The following is a 24,946-nucleotide window of genomic DNA, read 5'->3' on the forward strand; positions in this document are numbered from 1 at the left end:
GGCATCAAACCCTGGCATTCACATTTAGGATGATTTATCTGGTTACCTAATGACCTGCAGGAGATGAGATGCTGTAAAATAGAGCTTTGAGGTTATTTTTCAGAAAAGGTTTGCTAGGTTGCATTAACTGTTAGTTGAATTTTTTGGCCTTGAAATAAGAAGTATGGAGATTTCTGGAGAGGTGGTTTGAATATTTGGTAGTGTATTGCTGGGAGTTTTTGACGTATACAAGTGAGAAATGTGGCCTGTTCAGAAGACATGGGACATTCAGGATTCTTTGAACATTATGTTCCTGATATATGTGTTTATATTAAAGGAGACATATAGGATAAATGAAAAAACCCTAATTTTGTAGGTAATTATGAGTAATATATGGTGCCGGTTTAACATGGTGCTAAAAATTTATATTATCTTTAAAAATAGCCCCTTTATTAGAGCTCACTATAGATGTTCTCTGGTCCCTGTCTGTGTTTCCAATGAGGGGTGGGCGTGTCCTAATGGTCCCTGCCAGAAGCACAGTAGGAGGGGACAGCCAATCACAGCCCTGCAGTCACACAAGCAAAGACAGACTTCAGTTCCCTATCAGGTCCTGCTAGCTGCTGATTGGTTCCTGTCCTACAGTGCAGTGACCTGAGTCTTGGAATTCAGGGATCAGGAAGTGGAAGGGAAGGGAGGAATTATTAGGGTTTTTGCAGAAATATTTAATAAATCAACATAAAACACTACTTTGTTTAGCACAATTCTTCTATATCGAAATGAATATAACGCACTGGTACATTCTTATTTTTTACACAAAATGTCTCCTTTAAAGCGATACTGACATGTTCCTATAAAAATCATAGGAGCATGTCTGTATCAAAGAGGTGCGGCACGTTAAATATTTAAATCCAAAAGCCTCCTCAAAGCCGGCCCAGCCCCACGAACATTCGTGAAGCCAACCGTCCGACTCTAATGGATCTTCTGTGGTTGTTTCAGTCACGCTGGGCTGGGGGCGGCACAATCAAATTTTCTTATTAGATTAGATGTTTTTTTTCTAATTACAAATGAAAACAGGACTCCAGCCTATGGAAGCATCATGCCACCCCCAGCCCAGCGTGACTGATACAACCGCAGAGAACAAGTAGAAGTGTTGAAGGTTCTCGGGGAAACTTCAGGGGGCTTTTGGATGTAAATATTTAGCGTGACTCAGCTCTTTGATGCAGACATGTTCCTATGATTTTCATAGGCTACCTTGAAAGGAATAAAATAGCGCAGAGACAATACAGTTTGCATATTTTTTTAAAAGTTTTTATTAAAATTATTACTTGAAGTTATATTTGAAGTATTCAAATTCATCTGTCGTAGGAGGTCCCAGTCCCAGTCTCCTCTGCTCTGGGTTGGGGTAGGACAGAGACGAATCTTCAGGAACAGTAGGAAAGTTGCAAATAATTATTCCCAGGAACAATCTTGCCGAAAAGGCTGTTGGATCTCGTTGGATTAATGGCAGGCAGCATCCATGTCTGAATCATGTCTTCCTCCTCAGAATTAATTGTATAATAATCAGAGTTCCCTTTGCAAATTTCTCCTCGTAGTCTTTCCTGTGACAACTGTCAATTCTGGGATTTTCAGTTCTGGTTCTCACTAACAGGTTTGGGAACATTAGCAGCATTTTTCTCTATGTCCATTGTAGCATCACCCATTGGGAATGAGAAGCCATCTCCTAAACTGCTGAAGATTGGGAGGAACCAGTATTTCTTTTCATTGCCAAACACTTCTCTCAGATTCTTGCTGAAGCCCAAATTATAGGGATTATACTCCTCTGTGTTATCACTGTCCTCCCGATCAGTTATATTCCTTAGAGCCAGTTCGAAATGATCAAGGAAAAGTCGGAATAGCATTATAGCGAAGAACGTGGTCAGGCTGAACAGCACAATGATAGGGACTTTGGATGGGCTGTTGGGCAGCTGATGAGTCCAGAATAGTATGGAGCAATAAAGCGACACTGCGCTAGTGAATATGCACAATAGCACTCCATACATCACAGCGAGGAGGAAGAACTTGTAGTTGGAGAATCCCACACAGTTGTTTAGAAATCCGCAGTGATGATCCAGTTTCAGTATACAGACGTTACACACTGGGCAATGGTGGCACCTGTCTGGCTTTATCACATGGCATGTGGTACAGTACCTTACAGCCTTCTTAATATGCAAGTCTTTAGCCATACGAATGAGGATCTCCTGCAGCACTTGTGGCCTCTCATCACTCAGGTACAGCTGCTTGTCAGACTCCGATGGGCGGAATTTTTCAGGAGGGACAACGGGAGGCATCATAACAGTCCGGAGATAGCACCACACGCACAGGAGGAACAAAAGGTGGAAAATCACCAGGAAAGTCACCTTTGCCTCTAATAACTGTACAGTGAATATGCACAGCTCCACCACAAATATATAATAGCAGGTAGCAAGGAGTCCAATCAAAATTAGAACCACGATCCGGGAGATCTTCCTCATGCAGGAACGCTGATATTCCTCTTCTTCTTTTTCATTAATTGTTATCTTAGTATCTTTCTCTTCATTTGACATAATTATAGTTTTGAAATATCGATAAAAAGTAAGAAAAAATGCAAAAATCGATAAGACTGAGTCTCTGATGTGTCACCACCAGCGCTCGTAGGTCTTATGACAAAGCAAGTGAGTGAGTAACAGCAGTAAACAACTCTCCTCTTTATGACATCACAATGCTCTCTTTATTCTCCTCTGTATGACATCACTATAGTATTCTCAGCCAATAGGAAGCCACATGCAAATGATCTGCAGATCAACAACCTTGCAGATGTAAACAATGTAACCATAGCAACCAACTGTAATGCCACTCCCACCATGCCTGCAGCGCAACTCACCTCTCCATATTTAAACCTGTCAACTGTTTTACTGAATCAAAAATCATAGTAATTATTATGACAGAAAAACAGTCCCTATGTTTAAGGAAATATTAAAGTTCAAACAACTCTGCCCAGTGCCCAGTATAGAGATTATGGTACAACATGACTTCCTTGGTGCTACAGGATCTATTGAATGAATGGAATCTGTAAACTCCCAAGTTTTAGTGAAATCAGTAGATATTATTTTTATTCAGGGTTGAGAGGCATAAAGATTCACTGGTAGCCCTAAAATAAAGGTGTTTGCTTCAACTCTAATGATTAATATCATTTATCAGAAATATTGGGGCTCCCACAACCCCTAGTCACTGTGTATACAAACAAAGAGACAGCCGGCTACAAAAAAGAAATATTACTGTCACTAGAATATTATTATGTTTTTCCGCAACGCACTTTACAGAATTGATCTGTGCTGGAGTTGAGTGCAGCGACGTTTCCCAGATACAATGTCATTTTATTTTAATTCAGAAGTCAATAGAAGCAACACATATCTGCTTTCCATGTTGCCCTTTATTCCATCTCAATGATATTTTTTAATTACATATTAAAAAAGAAAAGAAATCCAAAAACCTCACAGGTGATGCAGCAGCACTTGTATTGTGTTGGATTTATCCTCTCACGAGGAACCATCACTCCCTACTATACCTGCTATCCCACAGTCACACTCCCTTCCCAGAGACTATTATCCCACTATTACTATAGGCACCATCTCTCCCTACTATACCTGCTATCCCACAGTCACACTCCCTTCCCAGAGACTATTATCCCACTGTTACTATAGGCACCATCTCTCCCTACTATACCTGCTATCCCACAGTCACACTCCCTTCCCAGAGACTATTATCCACTGTTACTATAGGCACTATCTCTCCCTACTATACCTGCTATCCCACAGTCACACTCCCTTCCCAGAGACTATTATCCCACTGTTACTATAGGCACCATCACTCCCTACTATACCTGCTATCCCACAGTCACACTCCCTTCCCAGAGACTATTATCCCACTATTACTATAGGCACCATCTCTCCCTACTATACCTGCTATCCCACAGTCACACTCAGTGGCGGAACTACCGGGGGAGCAGGGGGTGCGAGCGGGCCAGGGCCCGCACCCCCTCAGGGCCCCCCGGCAGTCCGTTCACCATTCAAAATGCGGGCAAATGCGGCCGTACGGAGGGGGGCGGGGCCCGGCTGCGCGTCACGCACCAGGGCCCGCCCCCCTCAACAAACGCTACTGGTCACACTCCCTTCCCACTGTCTGTTATCCCACTGTTACTATAGGTCCCATCTCTGCATATCAGCATTATACGAGAGCTTGTCATCCACTTTCTGGATTACCAACTTTTTCTTATCATGGTGCCGAAAAAATGTGCCACCAACTGTTCCGATATGAGAAGGCTACACTCTGAAAAGAAAACTCAAACACAAATAAGGATGGGAAGTGGTTGTAGGAAGATGCTTTGGATCATGGGAATCATTTAAATAACAGAAAGCACCCAAAAAAGTGAAATAGTTCTTTTTCGCAGGCTGTGTGAATGGAGGACTCTGTAATAAAGGAGCGGCCTGTACGAGACGACAAAAATGCTCTCCTTTGGGTTCCTGAATAATCAAAGCATTAAACTATGAAAATATGATTCATTTCCAGGGCGTGCGCAAGGACAGAAGTCATTTTGTGGAGTCATATTGCCGGGCATTTAATATTTGCTTCCCGTGAAAACGTTCACTTTTCTACTTTTTATTATTATTCTTTTGCAAAAAAGGACCTACTCTCTGAGCTGTTAGTGCAGGGATGAGCTGCCGCTACCGCTGGCTGAGGATGCTGGGAGTTGCAATCCACAAAGGTTACAGGGGTTGCAAGTCTTACACCTCTCTTTAAAGAGCCCCTGCTGAATAGTCCTTAGTACTGACGTTTTATAATTCTAGCGCCTTTTATGGCACTATATCTCCCGCTGTTCCTGCTGAAATGTACCAGAGACTTAATGCCAGCATAGGATATAATACTGCATCACTCTATACAGTCTAGGAGCATACGTCTGGGCTGTCCCTGCTGCACAATGAATGGGATAAAATCTTTTATCAGAAAAATTGGGGCCCACACCCTTTAGTCACCATGTATACAAACAAAGAGAGACGGCTGCCTACAAAAAAAAAATATTACTGTCACTAGAATATTATTACATTTTTCTGTGCCGCACTTTACAGAATTGATCTGTGCTGGAGTTGAGTGCAGCGACGTTTCCCAAATACAATGTTATTTCATTTTAATGCAGACGTCAATAGCAGCAACACATATCTGCTTCCCACGTTGCCCCTTATTCCGTCTGAATGATATTTTTAAATTCCACATTTAAAGAAACATAAAAAAAAAAATACAAAAATCTCACGGATTATTTAGCAGTACCTGTGTTTTGTGTTGGACTCAACCCCTCATGGGGGAACGTTAGTCATTTTGTTCTTTTTTACATGGGAAATCGTTACCTAGAACCGACCCAAAGCTTGCTCACCAACCCCTTGGGTATTTCTCCTAGTGGCCTCAAAATGGCCTGGTTTGGAGGCAAGATTCTGTTGCATAAAAACCTCGTGTACTGCAAAACAAAGCCTCAGTGTAGGTTGACAATCCACATAGGGGCTACCAAATGGCCAATCACAGCTCTTATGTGGCACCCCAAGAACATTTTTCATGCTAGTGTTGCTCCCCAACTCCTTTTACATCTGAATGTTGCTCGTGGGTTCAAAAAGTTGGGGATCCCTACCTTAAGCTTTGGTTGTTGGAGACACAAGGATAATGTAGAGCTTCCCAGCCTGCAGATCTATTGAGACTGATGCTACAATACAGGTAATTGGGGGATGCCAGAGGTTAAATGAATGAAAATGTATTTAGCCAGAGTAATGGAAAAATAACAAACATCTTGAGCCTAATTCACCTACTAAACTCTAGCGAGCGGCACTGATCTCTCTCCTGATTTGGTAGATTCCAGAGAGTCTGTGGGCCTCTCCTTGCTTTGAAACAGGGCCATTTTTTTTCGCAGAGATGGGTTTAGAGGGGATTCAGATTTTCCTTACTTCTCATTATGGGACCCCACAGAACTATAGTACTAAGTAGAATGTGGTGGTTCATCTTAGTTACATTTTGGCAAATTCTAAGCAACTTTCCAATTGGCCTTCATTTTTTCTTTTTTCTATTTTTTTGAATCATTTGCCTTCTTCTTCTGATTCTTTCCAGCTTTCAAATGATCCCATCTATAAAACAAATGCTCTGTAAGGCTACAAATGTATTGTTATTGCTACTTTTTATTACACATCTTTCTATTCCGGCCTCTCCTATTCATATTCCAGTCTCTTATTCCTATCAGTGCATGGTTGCTAGGGTCATTTGGACCCTAGCAACTAGATGACTTAAACTGTAAACTGGAGAGCTGCTGCATACAAAGATAAATAAGTCAAAAACCACAAATAATAAAAATTGAAACCTGATTGCAAATTATCTCAGCATATCATTCTCTACGTCATACTAAAAGTTAACTCAAAGGTGAACAACCCCTTTAAGGATTTGCCTACCAAGTACATATAGAATATGTGCTGACAGGCAAAGGCTCTAACTGCCAAGAATGTGTTTTATATCTAGTGGCCTTTTTTTTTTTTTAAACAAACAACACAAATTTTAGTAAAGTTTGCTTTTTTTTATTTTGAGCGCTTTTGCACACTAACATATACACTTATATACACACAACTTTCAGAGGTGTACACTATCTTTATCTAAAAACAGTTTATTTGCTGTTTATTGGTATTAGATCAGGTATTTTGGTCATTACCTTGTACTTGATCCAAACTAAAATATGATTCATCCTTATTGGAGGCAAAGCAATCTTATTAGGTTTTATTACTGCTTAAATTACTTTTTAGTAGACTTAAGGCATGGATATCCAAACTACAAAAAAAGACCCCTTATACGGAAAACCCCAGGTCCCAAATATTCAGCATAACAGGTCCCATACATGTACTTTCCAAAAATATATCACTTTCTGTGGTGAAATTACATTTTTGGAGTTTTACTCCACATACAATTTACAAATGTCACATGTAGGAGTCTCAAAAGGAAAAATGTTCTATGCACATTGGGCATCAAACCCTGGCATTCACATTTAGGATGATTTATCTGGTTACCTAATGACCTGCAGGAGATGAGATGCTGTAAAATGGAGCTTTGAGGTTATTTTTCAGAAAAGGTTTGCTAGGTTGCATTAACTGTTAGTTGAATTTTTTTTTAATAAGTATGGAGATTTCTGGAGAGGTGGTTTGAATATTTGGTAGTGTATTGCTGGGAGTTTTTGACGTATACAAGTGAGAAATGTGGCCTGTTCAGAAGACATGGGACAATCAGGATTCTTTGAACATTATGTTCCTGATTTATGTGTTTATATTAAAGGAGACATATAGGATAAATGAAAAAAACCCTGATTTTGTAGGTAATTATGAGTAATATATGGTGCCGGTTTAACATGGTGCTAAAAATTAATATTATCTTTAAATATAGACCCTTTATTAGAGCTCCCTATAGATGTTCTCTGGTCCCTGTCTGTGTTTCCAATGAGGGGTGGGCGTGTCCTAACAGTCCCTGCCAGAAGCACAGTAGGAGGGGGACAGCCAATCACAGCCCTGCAGTCACACAAGCAAAGACAGACTTCAGTTCCCTATCAGGTCCTGCTAGCTGCTGATTGGTTCCTGTCCTACAGTGCAGTGACCTGAGTCTTGGAATTCAGGGATCAGGAAGTGGAAGAGAAGGGAGGAATTAATAGGGTTTTTGCAGAAATATTTAATAAATCAACATAAAACACTACTTTGTTTAGCACAATTCTTCTATATCGAAATGAATATAACACACTGGTACATTCTTATTTTTTACACAAAATGTCTCCTTTAAAGGGATACTGACATGTTCTGATAAAAATCATAGGAGCATGTCTGTATCAAAGAGGTGCGGCACGTTAAATATTTAAATCCAAAAGCCTCCTCAAAGCCGGCCCAGCCCCACGAACATTCGTGAAGCCAACCCTCCGACTCTAATGGATCTTCTGTGGTTGTTTCAGTCACGCTGGGCTGGGGGCGGCACAATCAAATTTTCTTATTACATTAGATTTTTTTTTTCTAATTACACATGAAAACAGGACTCCAGCCTATGGAAGCATCACGCCACCCCCAGCCCAGCGTGACTGATACAACCGCAGAAGAACCAGTAGAAGTGTTGAAGGTTCTCGGGGAAACTTCATGGGGCTTTTGGATGTAAATATGTAGCGTGAATCACCTCTTTGATGCGGACATGTTCCTATGATTTTCATAGGAACGTGTCAGTATCTCTTTAAAGTTTTGTTACAGAAGTGGAATTACAATTAAAGCTTAGGTCGTCCTAAAAAAACTGTTTTCCTGGGTAAACTAAAAGTCCCACTAGCAAATGTCCCTAAAGGGAAAGATCACAACATGTTCAAAAACCATCTAGCATTAAAAGTTCCAGATGCGCCAAATAATCATCTGGCATTCTATAGTTAATTAACACTTTATTGGGGAAATGATTTTTTAGCACTTTGGAAAAGTTATTTTTCTGTACAGTTCTACATACAGACAGACAGACATACAACTTGTCCCTTGTGTAACAGAACAAAAAGAGTATTTTATAGTATTCTAGCGTCTGGCTACCTTGAAAGGAATAAAATAGCGCAGAGACAATACAGTTTGCATATTTTTTTAAAAGTTTTTATTAAAATTATTACTTGAAGTTATATTTGAAGTATTCAAATTCATCTGTCGTAGGAGGTCCCAGTCCCAGTCTCCTCTGCTCTGGGTTGGGGTAGGACAGAGACGAATCTTCAGGTAGAAAATTTGCAAATAATTATTCCCAGGAACAATCTTGCCGAAAAGGCTGTTGGATCTCGTTGGATTAATGGCAGGCAGCATCCATGTCTGAATCATGTCTTCCTCCTCAGAATTAATTGTATAATAATCAGAGTTCCCTTTGCAAATTCCTCCTCGTAGTCTTTCCCGTGACAACTGTCAATTCTGGGATTTTCAGTTCTGGTTCTCACTAACAGGTTTGGGAACATTAGCAGCATTTTTCTCTATGTCCATTGTGGCCTCACCCATTGGGAATGAGAAGCCATCTCCTAAGCTGCTAAAGATTGGGAGGAACCAGTATTTCTTTTCATTGCCAAAAACTTCTCTCAGATTCTTGCTGAAGCCCAAATTATAGGGATTAAACTCCTCTGTGTTATCACTGTCCTCCCGATCAGTTATATTCCTTAGAGCCAGTTCGAAATGATCGAGGAAAAGTCGGAATAGCATTATAGCGAAGAACGTGGTCAGGCTGAACAGCACAATGATAGGGACTTTGGATGAGCTGTTGGGCAGCTGATGAGTCCAGAATAGTATGGAGCAATAAAGCGACACTGCGCTAGTGAATATGCACAATAGCACTCCATACATCACAGCGAGGAGGAAGAACTTGTAGTTGGAGAATCCCACACAGTTGTTTAGAAATCCGCAGTGATGATCCAGTTTCAGTATACAGACGTTACACACTGGGCAATGGTGGCACCTGTCTGGCTTTATCACATGGCATGTGGTACAGTACCTTACAGCCTTCTTAATATGCAAGTCTTTAGCCATACGAATGAGGATCTCCTGCAGCACTTGTGGCCTCTCATCACTCAGGTACAGCTGCTTGTCTGACTCCGATGGGCGGAATTTTTCAGGAGGGACAACGGGAGGCATCATAACAGTCCGGAGATAGCACCACACGCACAGGAGGAACAAAAGGTGGAAAATCACCAGGAAAGTCACCTTTGCCTCTAATAACTGTACAGTGAATATGCACAGCTCCACCACAAATATATAATAGCAGGTAGCAAGGAGTCCAATCAAAAGTAGAACCACGATCCGGGAGATTTTCCTCACGCAGGAACGCTGATATTCCTCTTCTTCTTTTTCATTAATTGTTATCTTAGTATCTTTCTCTTCATTTGACATAATTATAGTTTTGAAATATCGATAAAAAGTAAGAAAAAATGCAAAAATCGATAAGACTGAGTCTCTGATGTGTCACCACCAGCGCTCGTAGGTCTTATGAAAGAGCAAGTGAGTGAGTAACATCAGTAAACAACTCTCCTCTTTATGACATCACAATGCTCTCTTTATTCTCCTCTGTATGACATCACTATAGTATTCTCAGCCAATAGGAAGCCAGGTGCAGTCTTATGACTGAGCAGGTGAGAGATAACATCAGTTAATATCTCTTCTCTGTATGACATCAAAATGTGCTCTGAATTCTCAGCCAATAGGAAGCCACATGCAAATGATCTGCAGATCAACAACCTTGCAGATGTAAACAATGTAACCATAGCAACCAACTGTAATGCCACTCCCACCATGCCTACAGTGCTACTCACCTTTCCATATTTAAACCTGTCAACTGTTTTACTGAATCAAAAATCAATAGTAATTATTATGGCAGAAAGACAGTCACTATGTTTAAGGAAATATTAAAGTTCAAACAAGTCTGCCCAGTGCCCAGTATAGAGATTATGGTACAACATGACTTCTGCATGCTGCAATAAATATTTAGCAAGGTATAACCTGCTTGTATTACCTGTGTGCCAGTGAATTCTTGTCACCACTGGAGAGTGAGGTTGCCGTTTCCTCCATTTCTGTGTGCACCGGGGGTCTCTGCTTTTTGGGAAGGCCAGGGTGTGTGAGTACTTCCTGGACTGTTCTACTAATGGATTTAGCCTCTCACGAGGAACCATCTCTCCCTACTATACCTGCTATCCCACAGTCACACTCCCTTCCCAGAGACTATTATCCACTGTTACTATAGGCACCATCTCTCCCTACTATACCTGCTATCCCACAGTCACACTCCCTTCCCAGAGACTATTATCCCACTGTTACTATAGGCACCATCTCTCCCTACTATACCTGCTATCCCACAGCCACACTCCCTTCCCAGAGACTATTATCCACTGTTACTATAGACACCATCTCTCCCTACTATACCTGCTATCCCACAGTCACACTCCCTTCCCAGAGACTATTATCCCACTGTTACTATAGGCACCATCTCTCCCTACTATACCTGCTATCCCACAGTCACAGTCCCTTCCCAGAGACTATTATCCCACTGTTACTATAGGCACCATCTCTCCCTACTATACCTGCTATCCCACAGTCACACTCCCTTCCCAGAGACTATTATCCCACTGTTACTATAGGCACCATCTCTCCCTACTATACCTGCTATCCCACAGTCACAGTCCCTTCCCAGAGACTATTATCCCACTGTTACTATAGACACCGTCTCTCCCTACTATACGTACTCTCCCACAGTCACAGTCCCTTCCCAGAGACTATTATCCCACTGTTACTATAGGCACCATCTCTCCCTACTATACCTGCTATCCCATAGTCACACTCCCTTCCCAGAGACTATTATCCCACTGTTACTATAGACACCCTCTCTCCTTACTATACCTGTTATCCCACAGTCACACTCCCTTCCCAGAGACTATTATCCCACTGTTACTATAGACACCATCTCTCCCTACTATTTCTTCTATCCCACAGCTACACTCCCTTCCCACAGTCTATTATATCACTGTTACTATAGGTCCCATCTCTGCATATCATACCTTTAGTGGGGTAATAGCCTCTGGAATTGTTGCAAGAATATGAAGATCCGTGTCCATATCTTCATAGTCATGAGCCCTCGGTACAGCTTCTCATGTATTCATACCCTGAATTGCAAAATGAAAAAGGGTCTTATGATCAGTAGAGACAAGACTTGAATAATTTCCTTTTTTAATCAAAATGTAATAGGTGTGAAATCATATTATAGATACGTCGTGCACACTAGCTAATGGCCTCATGCTTCACTTGGAGTTTGCTTTGTGTCAGTAGTAAAAGGGTTGTATCTCAGACTTGGCCTTTGCAGTAAATGAGATATTTTATGATATTTGCAGGATTTCTAGGCTGGGAAGCAAGGAACAATGAACTTTGGAATCCATGTTCACAAATGATAGGTGGAATAATGAGCTATTCCTTTATGGGTAAGGCTAGCGTTCCCCATCACTGTACCTGCTGAAAAGGTGGAATAACTGTGGACCCATCTGCTTTTTCCTACACTGTGCAGTGAGGGACACTTGATTGCATAGGAATGTGCATTTTCTCCAGAAATTCTAAAAAAGCTGAAAATATTTGTGATTTAAGCACATGGGCTGGTTTACCTAGGGTGCCTCGTAAAGGAAATAATAGAGGCAAAAGGGGAGGAGAAATTTCAAATTGGCCCCTGATGGAAAGAAAGTGCTACATTCCTAGAGATGGCATCATCATATGAAAAAATATGATTAACCACACTGCTGGCAATTTTGCTCATTTTTACCAGGGGTATTTATTATATTCCAGGATGAAAATACTAAAGACCATAGGGGTGTAAGTGCACCCCCTTTGTGCTCACTTAAAAAGCACATGCTTAATCAGTGCCGGGCCGAGTTGGCTGGGTGCCCTAGGCAACCCAGCCGACTATGTTGCCCTCCTCCACGAGTGTGCGCACGAACAGGAATGCGCGCGAACAGGCGTGTGCAAATACGCGTGCATGGAATAGAATGAGCGGCTGGAATTGCTGCCGCAGGTGGGGACACGGGTCCAAACTAGAGGGAATCCGGCAGAAGAGGTACTGTGCCTGGCGCTCCTTCTGCCTACCCCTAGTTCCGGCCCTGTGCTTAATAATGAGAGAAATTAAACCTCAGAAGTTGTCTTCAAACAAAGGTTTGTGCATTATGAGCGAGTCGAGAAACTAGTTCACTATACACATGCATGTCACCAAACAGGGTGTTTGTTCCCGGTGTGGCTGGCATCACAATTGCTACTATAAGTTTTTTGGTCACAAAAGTGTTTCCAAACAAAGTGCAGGCTCTATTAGTTACGGTGTTGACCTATTGCTAGGTGCCCTTTAATTTTATGGAAAAAATGTACAAATGCACCCACAATGGAGAGGGCAAATTGATGAGGTTAATTGAGGTACTTGTGTCTGAACATGATTCTTCATTTTATATTGAATCTGAATGGTGCCCAACTGGTTCATTGCTGAATTGTGGGTAAAAACCATGCTAATTTGTGTCTGAAATTTTACTTAGCGCACTTTTAGTTTGTAAACGAACCATTGACTCTAATTCTAATTCTATTGTGGTTTTCGTGTTATGAGTTCAGCGTGTTACTGTTGACCGTTCGATAAAAGCTTCCGACTAGGCTCATGTATTGGGTTCTCCCAAAAGGTTGGCCAACCAGTATCTGGACTGAAAATGGCCAGATATTGATACAGGTATAGGATCCTTTATTCGGAAACCTGTTATGCAGAAAGCTCTGAATTACGGGAAGGCCTTCTCCTACAGACTGAATTGTGCCCATATAACCCAAATTATTAAAATTATTTCCTTTTTCTCTGTAATAATAGAACAGTACCTAGTACTTGATCCCAACTAAGGTATATTGAATCCTTAATGGAGGCAAAACAATCCTACTGGGTTTAAATAATATTAAAATGATTTTCCAGTAGACTTAAGGTATGAAGATCTAACTCATGGAAAGATCCGTTATCCAGAAAACCCCAGATCCCGAGGCATCCTGGATAACAGGTCCTATACCTGCATTGAAAATATCAAGATTTTAAAGTCCCTTTGGGCGAGGGTCCCATTGGCATGTTGATGAAGTCCAATGGCAAATTCTCATCAATTGCTTTCTTCTTCATATTTGTATTCCATTGTTTTTGTCTGTTCATGTATATATCATATATATATATAAATATATATATATATATATATATATATATATATATATATTATATATATATATATATATATTCAGTACAATTTTTAAATTTAATTTCCTTTAGTTGAGCTCCAGTATCTCGAGGTTCACACCATTTTTCTGCAGAAAGATAATGGATATGACATTTCAATTAGCACGGTGACGGCCTCGCTAAGGTCACGGAATTCCTGAGACACTTGTATTTCTATAAATCACCAACTGATTATTAAGCTCCCTACGAAATGATTTCTGTTAATATCTCCATATATCGATGAGGCGCTGAATATTCTTAAACATGAGAGTGGGGGATAAATATTTGTAGTTGCCTTAAATTGACATTTTCTATGTTTTGTACGTGACCGGCTCTGATATTTCACACATAACCCTTTGATCTCGGATTTCTCGGATACTGTTTTTTTGTCCGTCTTTGAATAAGACTTGGGGATTATTAGACCATAAAGTGTTCACTCTTAAAGCCTAGAAAGAAGTGAGCTGGCTCCCTCTCCATAGAGTACCACTGTCTAGGATTCTTCAGTCGTGACCACTCCATCCCTACTATTATTTCCTTGTATTTAATCTGTTTCTCTGGTCCTTCATCACTGGGAGCTCCTTAGACTTGGGCTTTCTTTTGTGTTTGCTCCTCTTTCATTTTTCTCTAATGCTCCTGAAAAGGCTCAGCTCAATATTAATACCTCATATGAATAATTATAATAATAATAAGAAAAGGCTTAGTTATTTTTATCAGGCTCCTTTGCTTCAAGTATATACTGGTTGGAGCTGAAGGCAGTGCAAGTGGTGAAGCATTCGCCATCATTTAACTGTCTGTCGGCAAAGGATCTGGTGTATTTTTGGCTGATACAGGAGAAGCCTGATGAAGGGGTTTGGATAGAACTATATATTATTTAGACTAGACTCCTTCGCAAAAGATTCGGCCGAATACCAAACCGAGTCAGAATCCTAATTTGCATATGCAAATCAGGGGTGGGAAGGCGATATGTCGAGAACTTCCCACACCACAGTCAGTTGAACTGAAGAAGCTGCTTGGATGAGCATTCAAACGTCTGCAATAATTACTCAGCAAATTTTTGAATTACTTGTATTAGATATACCATGACCTGGATGAATGAAAATCTTCATAGTTGTATTTCTACTTGTTTTGTGACAAAAAGTCATGTGATTTCCCTCCCCGCCCCTAATTTTCATATGCAAATTAGGATTTGGTTCGGCCGGGCAGAAGGATACGGCTTCGGTGCATCCCTAATTTAGACACTGGACTTTAAACCAATACAGGTATGGCATTCATTATCTGAAAACTCGTTATCCATAAATCTCTGAATTAAGGGATGGCCGTCTCCCATAGACTCAATTTTATCAAAATTGTCCAAATGTTTAAAATGATTTCCTTTTTGTCTGTAATAATAAAACAGTAACTTGTACTTGATCCCAACTCAGATATAATTAATCCTTATTGGAAGCAAAGCCAGCATATTGGGATTACTTAACGTTCATATGATTTTTCGGTAGATTTATGGGCAGCTTTATTAATGATCAAGTTGTATTTTCGACGAAAATTCAAGTTTTCAAGCTTATTTATTTTTTTTTTGTCCAAAATACATTTTCTCGAAAAAAAATATTTCGAGAATTATTATACCCTGACCTGGAAATAGCTTGAATTGTAAAACATACCATCTGCCGAAAAACTCAATCAATACCAGCAATTCAGGATTTTTCCCTCCAAAAACGCGATCAATTCGTGTTTTCAGGTTTTTAACCCCCGAACTCGTTGATTCAAGGTTTTTCCATTTGAGTTTTTTCTTAAAAAAGAATCCATTCGAGTTGGTAGTTCATTCTAGTTCATTCGTGGTGTAGAGAAGGAATATTTTGGCAACCTCCCAACATTATTTTTACATACAAATACCCCAAAAATACATTGAAGCTCTGGTTAAACTGGAATAAAATGAATTATTGCTCCTTTAAGAATTTTTTTTAAAAAATTGGAAACGCTGTGACCCTCTTTTCTAAAATATTAAGGCTTATATTATAAATACTATTAGTGTAGAATTAAAAGCGGGTACTGATGGCTACATGCCTTTAAGCACAGTAAATATGGCATAACCCCTTATGGACGTACATCGTTGAACTGTTAATGGCTTGTTGATGTAAAAGAAAATCTGATCAACCCTGAAGGAATCCATTTGTTTACAGAAGAACGGCAGAGCTCCTTTGATCCAAATTTAACATGAGTGGCCGAAGCACTTCAAGCCTGTAAATCCAATTTGGAGAGGTGCTGCTCTGTAATAAAGTAATTGGCTTTACTCATATACAGGGAAAGAACATTTTCTTGTAAAGTTGATTTTCCTCCTCTGAGTTTTACTTATGCCTTTTCTGGATACTCAAACCTCAGGTTTGTGAAACTTTAAAAAACCCTTGGGATGAAATTTTTATTCTGGCTTAATTTCATCTCTTTCCTCCTTTAATATTTATAATGTGCCTTTTATGTATACTTTGTTCTAATAGGGAGAAACTGCTGACCTGTGCCTCTAAATACTCGCCATTGAGACTAGAGCCTATTAATTGTGTTTTCTTGGGATCATTGCTTAAAATAATGTAATAGCAGCTGAAACTGTTTTATACTTGAGTAGAATATAAAGTATGAAGGTAGCACCCAGAAGATTTATTCTATTCATTTTGCTCAAGGACAACACTGACCATAGTTGCCCCATCTTGGAAGTTATCTTTGGAGTACAGATATGGGATCTGCACTTTTTTTGGGAACTGACAACTGACCTATTCAGCCAAAAAAAAAGTTGATTTTTTAAAATAAATTTAGATTGGTCTTTTTTAATTCGAATTTCGACATTTTTGAAATTCAACCCTTGATAAATCTGCCCCTAAATGCGCAATTGCTTTGATTCGTATGATTCGATTTCGGGCCGAATATGGACCTATTCAATCGGAAACTGACCTATTCCACCAAAAAAAAACTTCGACTTAATTTTGGTTGGTCTTTTTGAATTTGAATTTTTTTCAATTCGAAATTCGAGCCTTGATAAATATGCCCCATAGTGAAAATCATTACAACTTTATTTTGCCTCCTATAAGGATTAATTACTGTATATCGTAGTTTGGATCAAGTACAAGCTACCGTTTTATTATTACAGAGAAAAAGAAAATCATTTTTTAGAATTTGGATTAATTGGATAAAATGGAGTCTATGGGAGACGGCCTTCCCATAATTCAGAGCTTTCTGTATAACGGGTTTCCAGATAACGGATCCCATACCTGCATGATTAGTGCGCCAAATCTGGGCTGACACGTTTTCCTAATTTATGGATTATAAACCCTGAAACAATGATAGACATATAACACAATTTCCCACTTTTGTTTTACAGTCTACACTTGGCAGTCCCGTGAGAAACACATTGTTCCATTTTCAATGAAGTTAAAAAAACTCAAACGTTTTGATGAACTGGGAACATAAATACACAAACAAAGCTGCAAGAGATAATTCCCATTAACTTCTATTAAACCTCGCCAGCTTTTACTTGTTTCTGGCGACTTTTTTGTGGTTTTATTCCTAAATAAATCCCGATTATTGGAGTTTCCAAAGAATATTCTTTGACTATATTGGCGTTCTTGAATCATAAAAAAAAACTTGAACTCAAATTTTGATAAATTGACCCTTGAATGTATATGAATGAATATTACATAATGACCGGGTTATTGGTTTCCATTAAATATGCTAATATGGGAGCCAGTGAGTTCCAAATGTTATTATTTGTACAGGTATGGTACCTGTTATCCAGAATGCTTGGGACCTGTTATCCAGAATGCTTCGGAGCTGGGGTTTTCCAGATAACATCTTTCCATAATTTGGATCTTCATACCTTATGTCTACTAGAAAATCATGTAAACATTAAATAAACCCTATAGGCTGGTTTTGCTTCCAATAGGCTGGTTTTGCTGTTATCCAGAATGGATGGGGATTTCCGGATAAAGGATCTTTCCGTAATTAGGATCTTCATGCCTTAAGTCTACTAGAAAGTCATGTAAACCTTAAGGATAGGACTACATGGACGTATTGGGTGATCCGAAAACAAAACGCCGGTGTCAAATCGGAAATAAGGTAAGAGATAGAAATGTTGGATGAAGTTGCAGCGTTGATCCGACGCGACATGACTGTCAGATGCAGGTGCAGCGTTTGCATCCGACAGTCGGATCAACGCTGCGACAATGCATTCACTTACCTTATTTCCGTCGCATGGAATTTGACGCCGGCATTTTGTCGCAGCACATAGGATCGCACCGAAAACGTCCGTGTAGTCCTACCCTAAGTAGCAGTTTTATCAAAGGTCGAAGTGAAAATTCAAATTAAAAAAATTCTAATTTCTAACTCATTTTTGTGTACTTCGACTAGGGAATAGTCCAAAATCGATTTGAATTTGAAAAAAATGTGAAAATTGTAATTTCTGAATTTATCATGTACTGTCTATTTGACCATTCACTATCTAAAACCTGCCGAATTGCTTTTGTTTACCTAATGGGGACCTCTTAGAACCTATTTGGAGTCAATTGGTGGACTTTGAAAAAGTACGAAAAACTTTGATTCGTACAATTTGAATGCACTATTACCTCCATTCAAATTCAACTGAAAACTGACCTATTCGGCCAAAAAAAAATCTTGGATTTTTTTTAAAGTAAATTTCGGTTGGTCTTTTTTAATTTGAATTTCGAAGTTTTTCAAATTCGAAATTCAATCCTTGCTGAATCTGCCCCTAAATAAACTCAATAGGCTGGGTTTGCTTCCAATAAAGATTAATTATATCTTAGTTGGGATCAAGTACAAGTTACTGTTTTATTATTACAGAGAAAGAGGAAATATTTTTTTCAAAATTTGGTTTATTTGGATAAAATGGAGTCTATGGGAGATGGCCTTTCCTTAATGCGGAGCTTTCTGGATAATGGGTTTCCTTATAACGGATCCCATACCTGTACAAGCCACCTCCAAGCACAAACAAAATAGTCAATCTTTCAGATCTAAGTGGCCTATATGTGCCCCCCATCTGTTTCTCTGGGACCAGCCCCACAGTTGGGGGAACCACTGCTATAGAGGGACTGCACTGATCCCCTGTCCAGTATGACTAAAGGAATTTGCTGTCTCTGCTCAGCCTCATTGCAGTGGATTTTTTATGTTATGTTATGATAAGAATGGGTCAGAAACACTTTTGGTTCTGGTTCAGATCTGCCCTTGTGATTTTACAAGGATTGAGCATTTATGTCCACAGTGGCTCTGGATAATGTCTTTTGCTCACACTCCCTTGCCAATAGGCCCTCAGGCCCTGTTCTTTTATTCTTTGTTGCTGTGAAGATTTTTCCTGTAGTAGCCCTAACTAGGACAAATTAAAACATGATGTTACCGTTTTCCTCCGTTTCCTCTGCCAGTAATGGCCTCAGGCTCCGTTCCTTGGAAAGCCGAGCTACGTCATTGCTTTACATCCAGTTCATTCCCCCAGATGTCGCCTACCCCTTGTGAGTTGACAGTCACAAAACTGGAGTAATTCTACTTTGTATTTGTAACCCATAGGGACCAATCAGCCATTAGTGATGATCAAGTCATCTGGAGTAAGATTAATAACAGTGCTTTCTATGGCTTATTACTTCGGAGTTCAACTTCCAATGACGCCATTCTCTTTTCTTTGCCAAAATATTAGCAGCTGGGCCGGTGCAACATTTCTATACAATGAGGGGATGTTGACTTCTTTGTTAACTACTAGGAAACCAAACCGTTGTGAAAGCCCTACTGTTTGAATGCATTTATAATCCATCCTTTATTATCCCGTCTGTCTGTATAACTTGGGTAGAAGGACAACTCTTAAGTTGTATTTTTTTGTATACTCTTTGTGTTGTTATTATGCCTCAATAAAGCACGAGTGTGGAACATCATGAGGTCAAAAATGATCTTCACATGCCATGTACAGTAAGGTGGGCATCCATTATTAAAACATAGACTTAGACCAGAGATCGCCAACCGGTGGCTCACGAGCAACATGTTACTCACCAACCCCTTGGATGTTGCTCCCAGTGGCCTCAAAGAAATGCTTATTTTTGAATTCCAGGCAAGTTTTGGTTGCATAAGAACCAGGTGTACTGCCAAACAGAGCTTCCTTTAGATTGCCGGTGCACACAGGGGCTAGCAAATAGCCTAATTTGGCACTCCAGGAACTTTTTTTCATGCTTTTGTTGCTCCCCAACTCTTTTTACCGTTGAGTGTAGCCATGGGTAAAAAAATGTTGGGAACCCTTTATCTTGAGAGAAGAGAAGAATACCAGCCTTCTTTCCACCATGCCTTCTCCATATATTATATTTTCCTGCTGGGGTCCATTTCATCCTCAAAGCCCTTGCTTTCCCAAATTGATTCAGAGACAGTTTTTGAATCCCTTTGCCCAACTGTTTATTCATCTCTTGGCATCTTTCCGTTGGCATTCCAAAGGGTTCCGTTGGTAGACATATTGTTATTTGTACTTGTAGTTTAGATAAAGTGTCTACCAACTTTTTTTGCTCATTATCATTAGTAGGGATTGTGCTGTGTGTGCATAAGTGTGCAGGTGCAAATTTTGTCCTGAGTATTTATCGGCTCTTGTGCTGATTTCACGGTGCTATTAGCGGAAAGAGAATATTATGCAAATTAATTAATATTCATGAGCTTTTCAAACCACATAGCAGTGGAAATATAGGGGGAAAAAACATGTGCCAAACTTGAAAATTCATCTACAATTTGTTCATTAAAGGTTCCTAAAAAAACAGCAAAGAATCCACTTGTCTTTTAGAACCCAATGAATCTGCTGCAATCATAATTAACGAGGCACTTGAGCTTTATAATTGCCTTGATTTAATATAGTAGAAAAATTCAAGTGCATGGTCCATAGAATGTTCTCTTAGGATAATTTTGTCTGTTGCTCTTTGTGAATAACATCTGGGAACATTACTAAATAATTATAGCACTTAATCCATATCTCGCCTTTCAGTAACTCTTGCTCCGTACTGTTGAGATTTAATTGTTCTAGCCCAAGAATTCCATCTACTTCAGCCTATCGTATGAGCAAGGTGTTGGGTTCCGTTGCCCGCTCTGGATTAAGAGCGTTTGTGGGACATGCTGATTAGATTATGATTTATGTTGCCGTGTCAGTCACAGCAGGCTTTGCCGGTAAAAGGAGGTCATTTACAGAAATATGTAATCATCCAAAAAGTCAGTGTAAAGATGGTTCCACTTATGTGTGTGATTTGCTGGAACAGGAGATCTTGGGAAGGGAAACAGACCAACATCTCGCTGCTCATGTGAGGGACAGGGTCTTTAGGGATTTTGCTATAGAATGTGGAGGAGTTCTGGAAGGGTTGAAGAGCCCCTAGTAAAGTATTTGGAGATGTAGGAGATGGTTCAGAATTCAGCAGAATCCAAGCATCTTGAATTAATTGGTATGTGGGAGAATCCTTATTGTTTGGCCACACCAAATCAGAAGTGATAAAAACGATAATTCCAGATGATGTTTGCGTTCATCTTGAACATGGAAATTTGGAATTTGCTTCAGTATTTGGCAATCCAAAATCAAGGAGCTCAGTGAATCCATAATGCAACTTCTTATTTTAGTGAATTAGCGTAGTGGCAGCGAATTAGCGCCTGACAAAGTGGCGCGAAGTTTTCGCAAATGAAAATTTGCCCTTTTGTGAATTTGCCCCTAGGAGTGTGAGTTTGTATACTTCAACACATGGGAAAATACTGTGGTGAGGTCACTACTAGGATACCTGGGAAAGTCCAGGACGGAGCTTATTTATGCCCCAGGTTCCTAACAGAGTGGTTCCGGGACTGCTAGTCCAGCCCGGGTGTTTTGAGTTGTCCTGAGGTAACTCAGGTGGTTAATTAAACAGGCAGCTCAAGCCAGAGTGGAGAGTTCCTGGCTGGGAAAAAGACACAGGAAAGCTGCCTGTGTGAAAGGGACTGAAATCACCAAAAGGTTTGGGATTGTATATCTTCCTGTATGTTCTTTGTTTTGGGGAGACAGGCGGTAGGCCTTCTCCTGGTTAGTTAGGAAAACTGACCTGTATTAGTTAGAAGCCCATTAAGTGGCAAGGATTTTATTTTGAATTGTTTGTTTTGTTTATTATTTTTCTGCAAGAGACAATAAACTGCCAGCAAGAGACTATACTCTCATGAGTTGTGCTTGTGCCGTGGGCTGTGTTACCCCAGGAAAACTGATCCCAGCTACCCAAACTCTTACATATGGTGGAGGGTGCTCTGGCACAAAATAAAGCAACAAAAGGCAGTATAATATTGCAGAGACTGTGAATTAAAGGGGTAGTTATCCCATAAGAACTGTGCAGCATGGAGGAGATTGTGAAACAGTTAATGCTGTCTAATGCCACCCAGCAACAGGCACAGCAGCAAGCGGAAGCCCGCCATAAGGAGCTGGTCCTACAGTTGCAGCAACAGACAATGGTTCAACAACAGGCACAGCAACAGCAGATGATGGCCATGTTTAAAAAGCTGGCAGAAGATGCAGAGGAAGACCGGCAGGTACTGACAGGATTGGTCCAACAGTTGGCACAGAGACCCCAGGAGCCACCTGCAGTAGTACATAGCAATGTACCCAAAATCAATGTAAGCCGCTTCCTCCAAAAGATGACATCAGAGGATGATCCGGAGGCATATCTCACTACATTTGAGCGGACCGCCGAAAGAGAGGGTTGGTTTAAAGAGCAGTGGGCAGGTCTTTTGGCACCCCTGCTAACCGGTGAATTGCAAAAAGCATATTTTGATCTTGACTCTGTTACTGCCAAGGATTATGAGAAACTGAAAAAAGAGATTCTGGCCCGGCTTGGCGTTACCCTGGCGCTTCGTGCCCAACGTGTATACAGCTGGGCTTATCACCCGGAGAAGCCTCCACGCTCCCAGATGTTTGACCTGATCCACCTGGTGAAAAAATGGTTGCAGCCAGAGTCCTTGACTGGACCTGAGATTATTGAGAGGGTGGTACTGGATCGCTACCTGAGGTCCCTTCCTGTTGCCCTGCGCAAATGGGTGACCCATGGAGACCCTAAAACTGCAGATGACCTTGTGGAGTTAGTGGAAAGGTACTTTGCCGCTGAGAACTTTGGCACCCCTCCCGCATCGTTCCGGGCTCCACACCTGAAAGGGAGGTACACCCTGGCAATGGGTAAGACTGTTCATGGGGACACGGGTGGTGGTAAAAGTAAATCACCCTTAAAGGGAGAGAATTTTGGCAAAAACCCGGGAGGCTGGCAATCTAAAACTGGAAAGTCTGAGACTCTTAGGTTTAATTCCGAGACTGTTAAATGTTTCCGTTGCCATGATTTTGGTCATATTGCAGCAAATTGCCCTTTGCTTGATGATCCCATGCAATGTGATTTTTCTTCCAGGAATAGACGCCAGTCCCTGTTTGCTACAGTTGCCTGCACTGCGGTGCCGGTTCAGGAAAAGCAAATGTGTAAAGTGAGTGTGAATGGGAAACAATTGCTTGCATTGCTAGACTCCGGTAGTCTAGTCACTTTGGTAAAGTTAGACTCCGTAGGCCCTGTTAAGTTCCAGTCAAAAAGGGTTGGTGTGGTTTGTATTCATGGTGACACACGGGAGTATCCTGTGGCAACCCTAAAGTTTAAAACGGGCCTTGGTACAGTGACTTACTCTGCAGGGGTAGTACCACACCTTCTGCATGACGCAATAATTGGGAGGGATTTTCCCCAGTTTTGGGATCTCTGGAATCAATCAGTTTCTCCCTGCTCTGATGCAATGGTTGAAGGACCTGTGCCCATAGAAAATTCAGAACTAACAGGTTCAGAGGATTCTCCTCAGGAAACCCCAGCTTTCCCTTTCTCTGTATTAGCAGGAGACTTGGAGGACCCTGAAGATGGTCAAAACCCTAGTGGGGAAACCAGTGAGTCGGGTATTATTGACAGTGTTGTGGATTTCTCTGATTTGAATGTACACAAAGAGAATTTCGGTACAGAACAGTTAAAAGACCCTGACCTTATAAAAGCTAGAGAAAATGTGAAAATAATTGACGGGGAACCTATTGAGCCAGGGCTCAGGTTATCCTATCCTCACATGGCTTTAAAAGGGGATCTACTATACCAAGTATCAAAAAAATCAAATGAGGTGATTGAACAATTAGTGGTACCCAAACCATACAGAAAAATGGTGTTGGATCTTGCCCATGGTCATGTAATGGGGGGACATTTGGGTGTGAAAAAAACTACCGAAAGAGTTTTACAGAGATTCTTTTGGCCTGGTGTCTATCAGCAGGTAAAGGATTACTGTGAGTCCTGTCCTGTTTGCCAAATTTCCACTCCAAGGCCACATTTTCGTAGTCCTTTAATCCCATTACCAATTATTGAAATACCCTTTGAGCGAATAGCCATGGATCTGGTGGGCCCTTTGTTAAAATCTGCCCGGGGTCACCAATATATCTTAGTGATCATGGACTATGCCACTCGCTATCCGGAAGCTATTCCTTTGCGCAACACTTCTGCTAAAACCATTTCCAAAGAATTGCTTCATGTGTTCAGTAGGGTTGGGATCCCTAAAGAAATCCTCACCGATCAGGGTACCCCTTTCATGTCCAGAGTAACTAAGGAACTCTGTAAATTGTTTAAAATTTCACAATTGCGAACCTCTGTCTACCACCCTCAGACAGATGGTCTTGTGGAACGTTTTAACAAGACCCTAAAAAGTATGTTGAAAAAGGTAGTGGACAAAGATGGGAAAGATTGGGATTGCCTTTTACCCTATCTTATGTTTGCTATTAGGGAAGTTCCCCAATCCTCTACAGGTTATTCTCCATTTGAGTTACTCTATGGGAGACATCCTAGGGGGCTCTTAGACATAGCTAAGGAAACCTGGGAAGGGGAAGTGACACCCCACAGGAGTGTAATTGAACACATATCACAAATGCAAGACAGAATTGCTTCAATTATGCCCATTGTAAGAGAAAACTTGGCCCAAGCCCAGGCTGCCCAACAAAGGATATACAACCGTAATGCTAAAATACGTGTCTTTTCACCTGGAGACAGAGTACTAGTTTTGGTCCCCACGGTGGAGAGTAAGTTCCTTGCAAAATGGCAGGGACCCTTTGAAATAATTGAGAGAGTTGGGGAGGTAAATTACAAGG

General features: G+C 40.6%; 3 protein-coding genes across 3 annotated transcripts in view; 1 reads left to right on the forward strand and 2 right to left on the reverse strand.

Annotated features, from left to right (window-relative positions):
* The window catches only part of LOC108717206 (kelch-like protein 29), a 653,541-nt gene that overhangs the window by 21,903 nt on the left and 606,692 nt on the right, over window positions 1-24,946 (forward strand). The window lies entirely within an intron of this gene.
* On the reverse strand, window positions 1,234-2,866 carry LOC108718263 (palmitoyltransferase ZDHHC20-A-like). The gene has a single exon (XM_041563574.1). It carries the CDS (start codon window positions 2,559-2,561, stop codon window positions 1,605-1,607), a length of 957 nt encoding a protein of 318 aa, XP_041419508.1. The 5' UTR covers window positions 2,562-2,866; the 3' UTR covers window positions 1,234-1,604.
* LOC121393949 (palmitoyltransferase ZDHHC20-A-like) lies at window positions 8,979-9,935 on the reverse strand. Its single transcript, XM_041563805.1, has one exon. It carries the CDS (start codon window positions 9,933-9,935, stop codon window positions 8,979-8,981), a length of 957 nt encoding a protein of 318 aa, XP_041419739.1.

The sequence above is a fragment of the Xenopus laevis genome, chromosome 5L (assembly GCF_017654675.1).
Source record: "Xenopus laevis strain J_2021 chromosome 5L, Xenopus_laevis_v10.1, whole genome shotgun sequence".
Lineage (NCBI taxonomy): Eukaryota > Metazoa > Chordata > Amphibia > Anura > Pipidae > Xenopus > Xenopus laevis.